The sequence below is a fragment of the Pelodiscus sinensis genome, chromosome 2 (assembly GCF_052426305.1).
Source record: "Pelodiscus sinensis isolate ZL-2025 chromosome 2, ASM5242630v1, whole genome shotgun sequence".
NCBI lineage: Eukaryota > Metazoa > Chordata > Testudines > Trionychidae > Pelodiscus > Pelodiscus sinensis.
In genome coordinates this window covers 182,793,521-182,811,259 of record NC_143053.1, presented here as the reverse complement: position 1 = coordinate 182,811,259, position 17,739 = coordinate 182,793,521, and the positions used below count along the sequence as shown (strand labels likewise).

Genomic DNA, 17,739 nt, shown 5'->3' with positions numbered 1-17,739 from the left:
AGTGAGATGAATTGTCAAGAGCCTCTGACATATAAGGAAACAGAGGCAAAGAAATTTGTTCAGTGAGTTAATGTTAAATCCAGCTTCAGGCTAAAGTAGGTTCCTAGACGGATATGTAGGCCTTAGTAAAATCAATGGAGTTTTGCCATTGATTTAAATGGGGCCAGGAATTTACACCTCAATCTTTCCTTTAGACAAGTGGCTTTCAACCAGAAAAATGGTCTGAACCTCCCAGCCATGTAGCTATTAAGAAAGGGAAGAGAGCCAATTAATTATGAGCATAAAGTGCTTTGAAGCGAATGGGACTACAAGCAGTCCCCGACTTACGTGGATCCGACTTACGTCGGATCCGCACTTGCGAACGGGGCTTTCTCGCCCCGGAGGTCGAGGTAGTGGATTGCTACCTGCGAGCTCCAGGGCGAGAAAGCCCCGTTCGTAAGCTGCTCCGGTGCTCCTGGTCTGCTGGAGACCGTCTCCAGCAGACCAGGGGCACTGGGCGGGTTCCCGCGCTTCTGAGGCTTTGCCAGAGCAAAGCCTCAGAAGCGCGGGGAACCGCTGCGGCTGCCGCTTCAGTCGCGGTGCCTGTGGTCTGCTGGGGACCGTCTCCAGCAGACCAGGGGCACTGGGCGGGTTCCCGCGCTTCTGAGGCTTTGCCAGAGCAAAGCCTCAGAAGCGCGGGGAACCGCTGCGGCTGCCGCTTCAGTCGCGGTGCCTGTGGTCTGCTGGGGACCGTCCCCAGCAGACCACAGGCACCAGGACTGAAGCCGCAGCCACGGGGATCCCGCGCCTCTGAGGCTTTGCCAGAGCAAAGCCTCAGAGGCGCGGCACCCCGCTGCCCCTGCGGCTCTGCTCCCGTATCCCTGGTCTGCTGGGGGGGGGGGGCGCGGCTAGTGTGCTGCCCCCCCCCCCCCCCCAGCAGACCAGGCTTTTGTTTTGGACCCTGGAGCAGAGCAGCTGGGGCCCTGCCAATTGGTCCTGCAGTGCCTTCTGGGCACTACTGGACCAACCCGGCAGCACCCCAGCTGCTCTGCCCCAGGTCCTGATTCAGCCGCTGCTGGTCAGTTTCAGCAGTGGCTGAATCAGGACGCCTGGGGCAGAGCAGCTGGGGTGCTGCTGGGTTGGTCCAATAGCGCCGAGGAGCGGTGCTACTGGAGCAACCCAGCAGCACCCCAGCTGCTCTGCCCCAGGCGTCCCCAAGTCAGCCACTGCTGAAACTGACCAGCGCTGACTACAGGAAGCCCGAGGCAGAGTTGCTCTGCCCCAGGCTTCCTGAAATCAGCTGATGATCAGTTTCAGCAGCAGCTGACTTGGGGAAGCTTGGGGTTCTTAAGTTGAATCGTATGTAAGTCAGAACTGGCGGTCAGTTTCAGCAGCGGCTGAATCTGGACGCCAGTTCCGACTTACATACAGATTCAACTTAAGAACAAACCTACAGTCGCTATCTTGTAGTAACCCGGGGACTGCCTGTATTCAGACATGCATGTGACTACGTGTTTTGCTGGATCAGGGCCTAAGACTTGCCTCTGCAAAATAAAACTAGGAGGAGAGAAATTATCTGCATGCTGTTCAGTAACAAAGAACACTGGATAGAGCAGATAATGTGAACAGTGAGCGGAAGGTAATGGATTCAGCAGGATGTGCTGCAAGCATACCCTATCTTAATACACAACAGACTGCATTGTTAGAGCTAGCCGATGTTTAACATCCACATACCTCCATCTGTAAGTGCCCTGAGGAGCACAGAGACCAGCCCTTACCAGTGGGTGCATGCTCTTCTCTCACTGCCAGGGGTTCAACTACACATGCTGTACACTTGCATGTGTCCTTTTACCCCTTTGCATTGGGGCATTTATCATAGGCAAGCAGCTAGGTAGCAGGCACATCAAGATACCTGCAGCTTGTGGCTCTCAGCAAAGGATTTTACTGTGAGAAACAAAGTAAGCGTACTTCTAATGCCCCAAATACAGCTCACAGCAATAACTAATGCTACTACATTCCCTTTTTGGCAAGGTCGGCGCCTACATTTTAACATAGCATGAGCTCTTAAGAAGGGTATGACTTGATCGTTAACTTAGCAAAAAGCCTTTAGATCAATGTACTCACTTTGCTACCACAGAGGCATGTGAGCTAACTTTTATTTGTCCTCACTGAAATCAGATAATTATTTGTATAGAAATATTTGCCCACCCACAGTCATTATACCTGCTTTAAAAACTGTTATAGTTCATTACCAAGGAAGAGATTGGTCACATAATAAATTGTCATGAACTGATTAATTTCTGGTCTAACTTATACCATCATTGAGCCAAGAAAACCCATGATCGATAACAGGATTATTTCAAACTGAACTTTCCTGGCAAGTGCTACTGGAATAATTTTAGGTCAATTCTCTCTTTAATCTTCTCACATTTCTCTAAAGTCACAGGACATTTACCCTGCCACAGACCTAACAAATCCTTTGGTTATGCTGTCAACACATGCTATGGCACTCTGTGTTTTAAAAGTGTAGCTCATATATTTTGTGACGGAGTTAATATGAATCTTCCTGTAGTTGAAGGAAGAAGGAAAGAAGATGGGTGCAGTGGATTGGTGAGCCATTTCGGGCTGATCAAATCCTGAAAATTTTCTCCAAGCCATTTTACTCCAAACCTCAATCCAGCCACAGAAATAAAACTAGTGCCTTTCACAATTAAAATGTGACTGTCATAGAGGGCAATTAGAAGTCCATAGTACAGCATTAAAGAGCTATTCGTCTACTAAATGGGTTATTAAGTACAACTGCCTCCACAATAAAGCCTTGCCAAAGTATGTAAAAATACAATGTAATTTCATTCCAGCAGATACTTAAATACATAACTGTTTATGCACAATGATATATTACACCTAAGGCGGCAATAAAAACCCAAGTCATGAAGAAATATCAACAAGTATTTTAGGCAGCCTGAGTGCATCTTGCAATGGCATCGCTGTCACATGTATCAATCACACACATTCTCAGAACAGAAATTCGGTGGACTGGACTATGCCAATCTGACTCAGGCTAAGTAGTCCCTTGCTGCACACGTTCTTTCATTGGGGCAATCAGGGGTGAGTGAGCATGGTTCGCAAGACCTGACCATATTATGCCTATTTAGAAAGCTAAAGAATATAAAGAAGAGTAACTAGGAAAAGAATGGATACACTGATAACAGTGCCAAGAGCAATATGTACAATGATTTGTTTTAATAACCCAAAATACTAAAAGCATCACAAGCAAACAGGAATAATCCTGGAGCACTCAAACTGAAGAGTTTTCTACTGTAATCACAAACTATCTTTACATGTTTTTATATCTACATTCCTTGCATTCCCTGTTAATCTGTAGTTTTAAAATGCATCTCCAGTCATTTCACTTTTAATGTTTTTCTTCCAAGGCACTCAGATAGTATTACCAACAGGTCTCTGACACTCTACAGAGGAGTAAATACTGTACAAAAATAATGTTGGGAAAAGTAGGCAGCAAATCTGATCGGGATCAGACAACAAATGTTTTCAAAGAAATGTGGCATGAAAAATTATGGCTTGACATAAGAACCATCATGGTACTTCATTTCCCCATCTATGATCTTTAGTTCACTGTAAGAAAAATAAAGCTTCTTGTACCACATTTATGATAAAATTGAAGGATTTTGGAAATCATTCACTCAGGTTCTCCAAGAAATAAATTGTTCCCAAGAATGAAATAAGAAATAATAGTCCTATAGAAGGACAACACTTGACACACCACACTTAAAATGAACTAGTTACTGAAAGTAACTCAAGGCCTCAAGATGTACAGTCTCTGATCAGTTTACTTACATTTTAGTCTTAATTAGAAGACGACAGATGTTTCATCCACCTTGATGATTCCTGTTATCGGGTGCTTGTTACAACCGACAGTGCCCACTGCCTTTTCAGTGACACCTCTTAGCAGCGGAGACCATAGCATTAGGAGAAGTAACGCAGATGCCTCTCGCATCACATTTTACCTATCTCCCGCAGAACAGGGGGCGGCTTCCTCTCTGAGGATGTCAGATGGCATTCTTATGCATACGAGTGAGCTACTGAGGACTCACTTTTGATAGTCAAAAACTACTTTCCATTAGCTGAACTACAACACTGGAAGCATACTCAGAACCACAAGAGTAATCATGCCACAAACTAGAACTGCTAAGCTGCTGCACACAAGCATAAATCTCAGCTTTAATTGTAAAGACTAAAACTGATATCCCCTAAAGATGTCATCATAGATGAATCATAGGGATGGAAGAGATCTCAGGAGGTCATCAAGTCCAACCTCAAGCTAAAAGCTGGACCAATCCCAACTAAATCATCCTAGCCAGGGCTTGGTCAAGCAGGAATTTAAAAACCTCTAGGGATAGAAATTCCACACTCTCCCTAGGTAACCCATTCCAAATCTGTTCTCTCTCGATCTTGTTCCAGAAGAATATTAACATCTCTCCTCTCTAGCACTGCATGTGACACCCTGCTGAGGGTGTGTGTGTCAGCACACAGAGGGTCTAATATGATGATGAGTTACTTCTCTTGAAAGGCTTGTAAACACAAAATAGGTCAACTTCTCTTTTTCTATATTTATTCTGGAAGAAATTCTAGTCCCAGTGAAAACAATGGGGCTGTGTCTACATTGCATACTTCTTGTGCAAAAACAGCTGTTCTTGCGCGAAAACTTGCTGGCTGTCTACACTGCATGCGTGTTCTTGCGCAAGTAAATTTACAGTACAGCGTCAGAAAACAGGGCTTCTTCCAGAAGAGTTATTCCTCTCCCCATGAGGAATAAGCCCTCTTGCGCAAGAGCTCTTCCACAAGAGGGCAGTGTAGACAGGCAACTTTAATTTCTTGTGCAAGAAGCCCTTATGGTTAAAATGGCCATCAGAGCTTTCTTGCGGAAGAAAGTGTCTTCACTGGAATGGATGCTCTTGCACAAATCCACAACTCTTGCGCAAAAGCACAAGGCAGTGTGGATGCACTCTTGTGGAAGATTTTTTGCACAAGAACTCTTCCACAAAACAATTCTTTTGCAAGAAGCCTGCAGTGTAGACGTAGCCTGGGAGTTTTGTCAATGGTAACAAAATTTCACCCACTGATAAATTTATTTCCACCCTTCCCTTGCTTGGTGTTTGGACATTTCCTATAAAGTTCCATTATCTCTGAAATTGGTCACTGTCTACTCCTTCTTACAAGGCCCATGTGTAATTATCATATGAACCTCCTTGTTCTCCCCACACCCCACCTCCATTTGTATGTTATGTATAACCTCCACTGCACTCTGTTCTATATCCCCAGCCAATTTCTTGAGCACATCCTTTTGTTTATGGTGTCACATTTTCTACAGTGGGTTTTTAGTTACCAGTTTAACTGAGCCAGCAAGATCCCCTCAGGTGGACATAATTTACACTGCTGCAGTGTGGCTTGTTTGTAGTTTACCTTCATGCTAGGGATAATCACTAAGGCTGTGTCTAGACTACACCTCTCTGTCGACAGAGATGTAGATTAGGCACGTCGAAATTGCTAATGAATTAGGGATTTAAATATCCCGTGCTTCATTAGCATAAACATGGCTGCCACTTTTTTTTTTTTTTAAATGGAGCTTTTTCGAGGAAAAACTGCAGTCTAGATGCGGATCTGTAGAAAATAAACCCTTTTTCGACAGATCCTGTAAACCTCATTTTTTGAGGAATACAGGATCTGTCGAAAAAGGGTTTATTTGACAGATCCGCGTCTAGACTGACAGGGTGGGTTTTTTTGTTTGTTTCTGGGGTTTTTTTTTTTTTTCGAAAAAGCTCCATTAAAAAGAAAGCGGTGGCCATGTTTATGCTAATAAAGCACAGGATATTTAAATCCCTGCTTCATTAGCAATTTTGATGTGCTTGATTTACATCCCTCTGTTGACAGTGCGATGCAGTCTAGATGTAGCCTAGCAGATCTACACTCATGGGTAAAAGTTCAGTTTAGACAAGAACCTGAGATCTGACTTAGGAAGCTGATTAGTTACTAACTAGTGTTGGTAAAACAGGATCCTGAAGCATAAACAGCATTTGCCTGACTCTTTACATATCTCTGGGTTGATGATTTTTCTCCCATATCAGGAAATACTAGACGTGTTGCTTTTTTTTTAACTGATGTAGTAAAAATTAACACTAACCATTTTCCCTTACAAATATAGAAATTAAGGATCAAAATACAAGATAAATCAACAAAGACTTTGATCACAACAAGCCATTACTCTGTTAAATAATTTATTCTCATGCACAAATCAGATATGGGCAGCAGTGCAGGGGACCATCCATTGGGAATATTTAGTGACTGGTCGCATAGGGTGCGGTCCTTTCTTGGGTAAAATTCCCACTACAGTCAATGTTACCAAGTGTTCAGATTTCAACTTGCATTTCAGCTTTATTTTTAGCTTTGAGATTTGACACAACTTGGAGTCTGAGATGAAGCTATTGTTGTAGCTAATAGCTACCCCATATCTTAACAAGCCAAATATTTTTCGAAATAACAGGTGTGCAATTTTGGCATCCCGGTAACCCTCATTCCATGCGGGTTAAGGGGATGTCTTGAAATAGTGTGTTATTGCAAAATTTAGTACTATGTAGATGTGCCAAATTTTGAAATAGCCTATCTAAATAAGATACGCAATTTGCATAGCACAAATTGCATATCTTTATTTTGAGTTTCGGGTGCTGTGTAGACTCTCTAAACCCTTAGAGATTCAGTCACATGTGGTCAGCATATACCATACATAAATCCCACCCAAAATGATTTCCCTTTAGGGGCACTTGGTTTTACTTGATGGACTTTTACACCATTCATTTTCTCAGAAATGGCCCATCATGGTCAATTCTGAACGTGTCATCACACTAAATGTCTCTCTCCTGTCTTTGTGTGGCCCCTTTGCTTTAAACTAACTATTCATTACAAATCCAAACTTATGAGATTTTAGCCTCTCATTTCTAATTATAAGCTACACTGGACAGTTAAAATTACAGTTATAACAAAGACATGAGTCACAAATAAAAAAACAACTTTATACATTATTCGTTTAACTGAGGGCCACTAAGTGCCTCATTTTTTCCCAAAGAAGCTGGCTCTGACTAAACCTATTTCTATCACACCAGCCCCGGCAATTCAGCGAAGAGGATGCTAATTCACAATATCATTGTGGGTTTCAGTACTTTTGTCTAGAAGACAGCAAGGTTTGGGTTATTTAAAAAACAAAGCAGGTAAATTGTGTGTGAGTCTTTATAACACTACAGCACAATTTACAATGGGAAACTATTTTCTTTTGAGCCTCTTAAAAGATATGAATGTTAGGATGGCCATTAAAGTCAGCATGCTCACAAGGAGAATTGAAATTTAATGACAGATAAGCAAGTGGCAATTAACTTAAAAGAAAAGCTAAAGGTACCCTACAGTATACCCCATCTATTCTTAAAGGCAGGAAAGGGAAGCTACAGTACCTCCTATAAAGCACCTGCTCATTCAAACAGCCCTCTGTGGTGCCAATTCCCATTTGTACAGTCATTTCCAAACACTACCCATGTATTATGTACACATGAAAAATAGTATAAAAATAAGTTGTAGCACAATGGAACTGACTACAGCTGCTTTCATAGTAGTGAAGCTGAACCCAGAATGTCAATCCCAAGCTTAAAAACATGACAGACTTTGCACACACAAAAAAAGGAACATACTCTTGAGAGCTACCTAGGCGATTGACTTATTCTTCCACACAGTGAACTGTATCCTAATTACACTAATCCTGTTTCTTTCTCATACTTCATTTGTACTATGTTCTATACCATATAAAACACAGTATTTTTCATTTTCTTGATCATCATATAAAGCCAAGCCCTTTTGGCCAATATGCTATACAAGAATTGTTACTTTTATCTTCTTCACTGAAACTTAATGATCCCATAAAGCTTCCACTGTAAATTAAACAAGCCCATCAAAGCATCTGCTAAATGTTTATTATAACACATGATGTACCAAGGCAAAATTTGTACCAGGAGTCAGCAAGTGATGCGTACCCTCATCAACTAGCAAACATAACAGCAATAAACAGCAGTTTTTCATAGTAATTAACAGAAGACCAAACAAGGAACAGCTGCCTAGGTTATTTAAAAGCTTGTTAGTTACAGGTTTGCACAATTATTTACATCAGAATAACGCTGTAAAATATTTTACATCTTTAAGATTTCTCTAGACTGTGATTCACATATTAACGCTCATACTTCCTTGCAGTGAAAGGAAAAAAAATCAAAATTGGTATAAAAGAAAATGAGCTTCCTGATACAACTCTGCTAATTCATAGAAAATTAGAGAGAAGCTCACCAAAGCAAATTTATATATGACAAACGAATATACGATAAATATATTTCAAGCATCATAAAAGCCGTAAGACGAGAGTCACAATGGCCAACCTGGGTGAGAGATCTTTGTATTTCTGAAAGGTGCAGGGCATTTTTCTTTGCTGACTGAATACTATCAAACAGAGCTCTAAAACAGAGCAAACTTTCTCATCTGCAATACACCAAGTCTCTACATACCCAATATTCAAGTAAAAGAGACTTTATTTTATCCTCACCTGGACTTCTGGTCCTCAAGTTTGGTGCCCCTGCCATCAGAGGCTGCCTTCGCCCTATGCAGCCTCTTAAAGAGCCCTGTATCGCATACACGTCTGACCTAAGATGAGGAGCGGCCGTAGATGAGCTGCTGGCAACAGGCACCCTAGGCAAAACACGCAATCACTGCCCCCACCTCCAAAGCCCTCAACGGCCATTTATCTTGGCACCCTAAGCAACCACCTAGTTCACCTGTATTGACGGGCCACCACTGCCTAGGGATGTAATAGTATACCTGATTGACCAATTAACCAATAAGCTTTTGCTTATCAGTTAATGCTATAGATTACACACATTTCCCTCTCCCCACTCCCACCCCCCAGTAAATGTTCAGCAGGCTGGCCAGCAGCCTGGTTTGCGATGTGTCCGGGGACCTACCCCTGCTGTGGCTCTGCATTTAAAGTGTATTAGGAGCCAAGTGGGCAGGCAGCCCAGCTCAGTCCTGGCCCATGCTAGGTCCAATAGCTCAGACATCCTCCTCCTAGAAAAGGACTGCTGCCACCTCACACTGCTACCCCTCTCTCAGAAGCAGCAGCATGAGGCAACAGGTAGCCGGTCTGTGAAGGAAGCTGGTTTTTAAACTGGCTCCCCCCCCACAGACCAGCTCCCACCCGGCACCCCACGCTTCTACCTCTGATACTGTGGCTGCCAGCCCTGCCTCAGGGACTACAGAATAGTCAACTAACTGATAACATTTCACAAGATTACTCGACTATTCAATTAACAGATATGTAACATCCCTAGTCTGACCCACCAGCCAGAACACCACTGTGACTTCCATAACTTGGTGATGCTCCGTGTCATCCAACAGTGTCGTCAGAGACGTCTGGCAGGCATCCTGTCTCATTAACTTGGAGAACCCGTGCTGGACACAGAGAGAATGACAGAGCAAGAGGTAAAGGGACAGGACAAAGTCAGGGAGGAAAAAAAAAGGCGGGTTGAAGGAGAAAGTGGACGATAGTCACATTTCCTGGCCAATCTCTTTGCCCTGGCCAGGCAGCAGAACCAGCTCTGTGGGTTCTGCTGCCCCAGGGGGACTGGAAAGTTGCCCTGGCTGCAGAGACCCACCCACCCACCCAAAGAGCGTTTCCTGTCCCGGGAGCAGGGCATTCTGCCTTAGCACATCCAGCCCCGGGTCAGCCGACTGGGGCTGCACAGCCTCCCGGCCGCCATTCGCACCTCGGAGCAGAGACCCGGGAGCGGGGCCGGAGGGAGAGCGCTGGATCCGCACTCCTGCTGAGCGCGGCGGGCACACGCTCCGCTGGGCAAAGCGGCTCCCAGCCCCTGAGCCCGACGCGGATTTCACACCCTGCCCCGCTAGCCGGCGCTGGGATTCAGCCAAGTGTCGGGGGGGGGGGGGGCGGGGGGCAGGGGCTGTACCCCGCTGCCCCGTGCTTGGATCCAGGGTTACGGTTTGGTCCCATCTCTAATCACCGCACCCACACGTGTAGCTCGGCAGGCCAGGCTAACCACAGCGGGCTCAGCCCAGCCCGAGGCTCCCTCCTCCCAGTGGGGCTGGCCCCGGGGACTCCCTCGGGCTCGGCTGCAACTCACACAGCGGGGCCGAGGCCCGGGGGGCCGGGGCCAGACCAGCCCGCTGCAGACAGGGCCTCCCCAGGACCCCACTGCCCGGGCCCCCGACAGCCGACAAAGCGGCGATCGCCTAACGGGGGAATCCCCGCCAATTCCAGTCCCAGCAGCTGACACGCCGCGGCTCTACTTCGGCTGATGCTCGGGCGCCCTCTAGCGACCCGCGTTTCTGGCCTGCGCGCTCATTCCCTGGATTCTGCCGGCCGCCTTGCTCCTCTCACACCCCACACAACGCCCCTTCCTTTTGTCCTTGCCCCTCCATTTGCTGCCACGGCCGTTTGCGCCTGCCTGCACTCAGCCCTTTCAACACCACAGCTTCGCTCAAAGGGGGTGAAACTGGATCTCAAGTTCCAAGCTAACACATTGTCCTTTTTACTTCTCATTTTTACCTGCTTAAACCTTCCTTTGTGAGACTGTAAAAGAGAAGGTTTCTTATTTGGGAGCATTTTGTGTGTGTGTGTGTACACACATACATTATTTAGACAACCGTTTCACAGGTAGACAGAGGTAGCCTTTCAAAACTGACTGGCCTAAGGAAGAATGGCTGTTCCATTTTATATTTTTGGGGGTGAATCAAGATAACAGGCTGACAGGTCACACAATGACAGAGTACAATTTTCACCTGATTCATCATAATTATTGTAAGACCCTGTATAACTAAGTCAACGTCAGGCATTCTAACCAAATGCATAAATCCCAGCTAAACCAAAACAATTCCCTCAAGCAAGCAATAAACAGTAGCCCCCTAAATCAGGTTTGCTTACTTGTGTGTGATCTTTCAAACATGAAGGGTGAAAGGTTTTCTATACTGAAGTCAATGAGGGTTTTGCCGCTGGCTTCACTGGCCCGAGCATTCACCCAATAGATCACCTCTTGCAGAGGAAAGAAATTGTGGTTAGATTGTGAATGTAAACTTTGATTTAGGACACTTACATAATAGTGTGTCTGTGTTCCAGTAATATAGGTTGGACCTCTATAGTTCAGACTTGCCTTATAGGGCAACATCTGTGTTGTGACATCCCTGTAGGTGCTCCCAAGCTGGAGCACTCAGGGGGAAAAGCCAGGAGGACTCCACACACAGCAACTCCTTCCCCATCGTCCCATAACTTCCAAAGTGGCACAAATGGCTTATTTGGGGAGTTCAAGCTCTGAGAGGGAGGGAAAAGAGTGGGGATGGGAGGAAATGCTTGGAGAAAGAGGCAAGGTGGATGCTGAGCCCCAGCAGTGGGGACCGCGTACAGCCCAGTGGCTGCAGAGGTCGGTGGGCTCCTGCAAGAATGCTTTCTCGGGTCCCCATCCCCAGCCATGGAACTCTGCAGCCATTCTGTCTCTTCCCCCAAGAACCTTTCTTTCCTATCTCTACTAGGTCAATGATGGTCTCTCTGCTATGAGAGTGAAGCTCAACAGTTGACAGCAGCTGAGGGGCCTTTCTTGACCTCCACAGATCTGGCAAATATTCTGGTTCGGGACAGGTCAGAGCCTAAGGGAGCTGGACCAGGGAGGTACAACCTGTATATACAAACTACTCCCATTCCATTTTTGTGGTTTAGGTCAGTGGTTCTCAAACAAGCGCACGCACACACACCGCTGGAGATACATCAGCTCATCTAGTTACCTGGTTTTCAGCAGGCTACCTAAAAAGTGCTAGCAAGGTCAGTACAAACTGAAACTTCATACAATGACTTGTCTATACTGCTCTATATACTGAAATGTAAGTATAATATGTATATTCCAATTGATTTATTTTATAAATTGTATAGGCCAAATGAGAAAGTAAGCAATTAGTCATTAATGTTCTGTGGCAGTTTTGTATTTTAAATATCTGATTTGGTAAACAAGTAGTCTGAAGTGAGGTGATACTTAGGAATCTGATTTGTCTTGTGTGCCCCGAAAGAGGTAGGGTTGTTTGGAAAGGTTAAGATCTAGTGGTTTAGATGGCCAACAAAAGCCGCTAACAAAATACTTTTCATCCTCATGGTACTGTTGACTTTAATTTGTGTGTGTATACAGAGAAAGGATGCATGTGTGCGTGCGTGCGTGCACGCGCGCACACACACACACAGAGAGAGAGGATGCCTCTGACTGATTCAGCCAAGCACTTAGGCTTAAACTCATCCCTCATCAGGATAGCTCTTGAGCATGTATTTACTTTAAGCATGTGCTTAACACACACTGAAGTCCTTGTAGATTTTCAAAGGCACTTACCTGCCACTGAATGTCAGACTTGAGCACCTGTTTAACTGCTATCCTGAATGGAGTACTGTCCTGAAGCTAGGCTGAGAAAGAAAGCACTACACTCAGAAGTGTTTGTAGGATCGGCTCCTCAAATGTCACAGAAGAGCAGAATAACACTATTTACTTTACCAGTTTGTGATGAGCATGTGAGTCTTGAGTGACAGAGTAGACCGGAGAGCTAGCAGTTAATGTGTCACATCACCTAATTCTAGTCTATGCTGCAGAAATAACCCATTGCTGACAATTGGTGTCAGGAATAGATACGTCTGAATTGATATCAAACATTTTAGCAGAAAGCATTGAAAAAGATGCACTTCATGATGCACCATTTGAGTAGTAGTACTTAAAACCTCAGAACTGCACCAGTTGTCAGCAATGGGTAAGTTTCCTAGCGAAGACAAGCCTATAAAATAAACTATTTTAATTAACACTTTAAAGCTGTGTGTTATATTTTCAGTGCAAAAAATAAAGTAACGTAACATGGTTGAGAAAGTCAAGACACAAAATTAAGAAAATCATAGTTATGGTTCCCACAGCAATCATAATTTAGCTCTTTGTACATATGCTACCCCCTTTCTAGGTTTTTAAACTTCATATTTGCTTAGAGCTTCCAAGTGCAACACATCTCATGCTGTTAAATTCTATGCCCTCATATTTATGTGAAATGTTGTTGAATAATGGTTGCTTTGGGAAACATAACTTAGAATATTCTTTACTTTTATGCATTCAAATTCTCAACCCTATCATTGCACTATTGTATTGGACTTTTTCTTCTGCATCTGCTTCAAGTATGAAAAGAACTAGACAAAGGAAAATTGTGATAGCACATTCAAATAATTGCATATATTTTATTTGAATATACTGTGAGATACTCAAATACATATACATTTGTGTCTGTCTATCTGACAGAGAGAGGACCATTACAAGACATATGCTATATAATGGAAACACCTAGGGAACCTTAACATTGTGTGCCATGTATTATATCTGGAAATATGTAGGGATGTCAAGTTTATTTTGTTGTAGGAGACCCAAAACGTAGTGATAGATGTGTGATGCAATTAGTGAGAATTACATCTGCCCACATATATCTGGAGCACTGTGCCATGGAAAACAGTTAAAAGTTTCTCAGAACATGTCAAGGCTATGATTTTCTGCTGAAGGCTTTTGGATGCGTGGTTCTCTTTAATAGCATTAATCCTCCATAATTCACCAATCTTGACCCCCTACTCCAGGCCAATTTCTGTCCTCAAATCATGTGATTTTATTCCCCTTAACTAAATTGCAAATTCTGTTTATGTTCATATTAATCTTCTCTTTTGGAATTGTACTAGTCTCTTTTCCTAAATAAATTAGATACTTGTGTTTGAATTTAGCTGATAAACACCCTGCCCTTTGAGGCCCCAATTCAGGAAAGCACTTAACATAGAGCCATCCCTCTTCAGCACAATGGGAAAGGGACTCCAGCATCCAATCTCCTCCTTGCTCTGATGATCACAAACTTAATGTACAGACCAGATTCTTAGCTAGCATAAATCAGTAAGGCTCCATTGGAATTAATGGAACTACACCAACATGTACCAGCTCAACTACATATCTGTTCCACTATTTCTTAATGGAAATTGCTTTTCCAAGCTACCTGCCTTCAGGCAAGGTTGTTGTAAGTTTGTGGTAAGTTAAAAGTTTTATAAAAATGGGCTCTGAGTTTTGTAGTGTGGAGTGTAAAGGGTCTTTTCACATCTGAAGAATCTGAATGTACATAGACTTTCCCCCAAAATTTCCCATGAGCCAACAACAAAATAGAGAGTTTCTCCAAAAAGTAAAATCCATAGTAAAGGGGCTTATTCAGAAAGTATCTCTTCAAACAAAGGTTGCTGCCATGTGGCCACTAGATTAAACATGGGTGAGATTTACTTATTTTACTTTTTCAGAATTTTGAAAGAAAAAACAAACTCTTTTTACAGCCACAGTCTTTGAAGCTCCGCAAGTAGCTCTGATGTGTTGTGAAGCTTATTGGGCTCCATCTGTGTATGTTTACTGGCAGGTATTCTAGTAAAACACCAGAAAAGATGAAGGAGGAAACTGGCAGAGCACTTTGTGGATATGTGCTAGAATAGTGGTCTGAGGGCTTTTCTACACTATGAAGTAACATTTTGGTGAGAGTACAACTAAATATCCACAAGGTATTTTGGGGGCATGAACTATCTCTTTGTACTGTGTTTATATAGTGCCTAACAAAGTGAGGTCCTGGTTCATGACTAGGACTAATAGGCACAACTGCAATACAAATAATGACAATACTATTCATTTCTATATAGGGATCACCACCTTTTCCTTAGGCTTTTATACTGCAACCCTTAACTGTTTTATCTGAGCATTTATCTCTCAATCAGTGCCCATACTAACACCATCTTTTCCTCTGCTTAACTAACAAACTTTTGTTGTTCTCTCTGACAGTCCCTATTATATTTATATCTCCGATTCATTGGTCTGATTCTTTAAGAAGTGAGCATCTATAATAATTCTACTTTGGAAACATGAAAAGAGGATCAGATGCAAAGTTATCTAAATCAATTGTACCTACAAAGCCAATTGTGTAACAAAGAGGCACTATCCTGCAGTTCTTAATCAGCCAAAATTCCTTATTGAAGCCAACAGGGCTGATTAAGGGCTTCAAGATCAAGCCCAATTTCTCTCTCAATGAAAAAGTTTATTTTGAGCTCTGAAAACATCAGATTATATATGCTAAGCAAATCTATAACTCACACTTTAATGAGAGCAGAATTATGCTTTATGTATGCTACCATATATACATACTAATCACATTACGGCACTCCCTTATGTAGAATACCAAACACATAATTAAATCTTGCCTGGGAAAGATTTAACAAATAGCATGCAAGTTCTCTAGCTGCAAATTTTAAAGCAAATGTGGAAGTGATGGTGGAAGATTTATGGCTCTTCAGATATACTGAATTGATCTGACACTATTATTATCTACCAGGTACTTTTAGAAAAAAACTCTCAACTCTTTCTTTCTTGAAACTCATTTTGCAAACAGCACTCCCACTACTGCAACTCAGCACATAGCTTTCACTTACAGAAACTAATCCAAAACTGTATGAGCTAAAAGTACAGAGTTAAGAAACAAGTCTTGTGAACAAAAATATTAATGGACCAAATTCTCTCCCTCACTTACTTTGGCATGTTTAATTGAATTGCCCTCTTGTAAGTGAAGGTAAAGTTAGAACTAAAGAAATAAAAAATTCTGATTAGCTGTCTCTAAAGATTTTGTTATTCAAAAAAAAAAAGACTCAAATTAATTATTTTCCCATTAACAGACAATGATTTAGATCTGCTTGTATTGATAGGCCAAGAAAAAAATCATGACAACTTTCATAATTCTTATTTACAACCTCATATAAGGATTGGGGAGAAGTATCATACATGTGTGTTGATGATCCTACTGTATTGTGCTGAGTCTTGTCCAGAGTGCTGTTGCTAGTAAGCATATGCACTATGTATTATATGCAACTCACTATGTATAAGCCATTTCTGGTAGCAATGTTCTATTCTAATATGGGCCATGTTCTGCACGCTCAGACATTTCAGCTGTACCCCATCAGAAACTTCAGCACCAGTTTCACCAGGTAAGAGAGGCAACATAAACCCCCAAAGAAAAAGAAACACACACCCTCTATGAAATGTTGCTAGCTAAATAAAAGGGGATGAGAGGATGATCAAATACTGACAAGAACAGCAATAAACTTTTGCCTTAGGATCCAAAAATCTTTTGGGTGGGTGGGTGTGCCTGTGTGTGTGTTTTGCCCGGTAATGGTAACTGGCTACCCCGGGTTTAATTTTGCACCCAAGACACACTATTATTGCCCGCCAAATACTTCCAGCATCTGTGGAGTCAATTCTCAATATTATTTTTAAAACTGCTGCTGGGTTATCCTCTGGGGAGTCCCCTTTCCGTTTCATTTTAAGCACTTGCCAAGCAGCCGGCTTCATAGGGGGAGATGGAGATAAACACACACGGGCACACAGAGACTATATTGATCGAGTTAATCAGAAAACCCAGCCCAGCCGCTGAAATATTAATCCGTATTCAACTGTAAAAACAACAGCGAGCCCCAAGTTCGCATCGGGTTCTTCAGCACGATGGAGCCAAAGACATTCAATTTCTCTTCAGCTGAGGCTAGCAAATCGGGTTTTTTTTAACCTGCTGAGACCCCAGAAGGAGAGCCACCTCAGTGACATCGCACGGAAATCACAGTGGCAGGCGGTCCCAGCTGGAAAAGCCAGCGCCTAGGTCGTGCCCGAACTCAGATTACAGAGCGCTAGTTAGCACCACTCTGCCTGCGCTCCCCAGCTGGGGAGAAAGGAAGAAGAAACTGACTAAAGTTGATTTGTTTCTGGGAGGCACAGATTTTGAGGAAAGTGAGACCCCCTCCCTGCCCCGGAACAGAGGCGACTCAGCAGCCAGCAGGTCACCTACCTGAACAAGTGATGGGGAAGAAAAGGCTGGTCCCAGATTCTGGTGGAGCGGGGGGGAGGGTGTCCCCTTCTTTAAATGCTGCCTCCCGGGCTGGGCTGGCTTAAAGAGAGAAGATTGGGGAGGGGCGGCTGCTGCTCTGGAGGCAGGAGTTTGATCCCTCCGGAAAAGCCGACTCCATCCTCAGGGCATCGGAGAAGCTGGCAGCACCGAGGAGAGCTGGAGCGAGGTGGGAAGCGCGGGGCTGGGAAGCAGCAGCTTCACACAAGGAGCGATTTCCACCTTCTGAGCAGCCCGGGCGTCTTGCTCTGGAGGCAGCTGCTTGCTGAGAGCCCTCCTCAGGCGCCCCCTGGTGGTCCCGGCTAGCACAGCGTCTCCCCCAGCCAGGTAATTCCCTTCACAGGACTCAAGCGCTCTCTTCCCCCTCCGGCAACTTCTCAGTCCACAGAACCCACGGCTCCCTGGGGCGCATTTGGCAACTCTGATCAGCTAAAGCTCCGCCAAGGGCATCCTCTAGATCGCCACGGTGTCAGTACAATTAAACACCTGGATGGGGGGGGGGGGGGGAAGGTGAGTACTCAAGTTCCTAACCTAGATCAATCAAATATCAGCGCCAGGCACATGTCAATATACAAACTCCTGCCTCCTTCAGCACTACAGGCAGAGTTTGTATAGACAGGGGGAACCAGGGACCAATAGCTTAGTTGTGGGAAAACTAGCCTGCTGCTGGCAGCCCAGAGCAAAAAGAGT

General features: G+C 43.9%; 1 protein-coding gene across 6 annotated transcripts in view; it reads right to left on the bottom strand.

The window, feature by feature from the left end:
* The window catches only part of CPNE4 (copine 4), a 341,902-nt gene extending 324,414 nt beyond the window's left edge, over positions 1-17,488 (bottom strand). Inside the window, exons 1-2 of one of the 6 annotated variants that reach the window (XM_075921921.2) lie at positions 10,221-10,392; positions 9,421-9,531 (exon numbers count right to left, since the gene is read on the bottom strand). Coding sequence is in view for 2 of the 6 variants with exons in the window: in XM_075921918.2 (XP_075778033.1) it covers positions 8,630-8,666 (37 nt within the window). In the remaining 4 variants the exon portion in view is untranslated. Of the gene's footprint in view, positions 1-8,629; positions 8,808-9,420; positions 9,532-10,220; positions 10,393-16,992 lie in introns of those variants that run through there. The other 5 variants (XM_075921920.2, XM_075921919.2, XM_075921922.2 and 2 more) reach the window with 5 other exon arrangements.
* Positions 17,489-17,739: the final 251 nt, after the last annotated feature.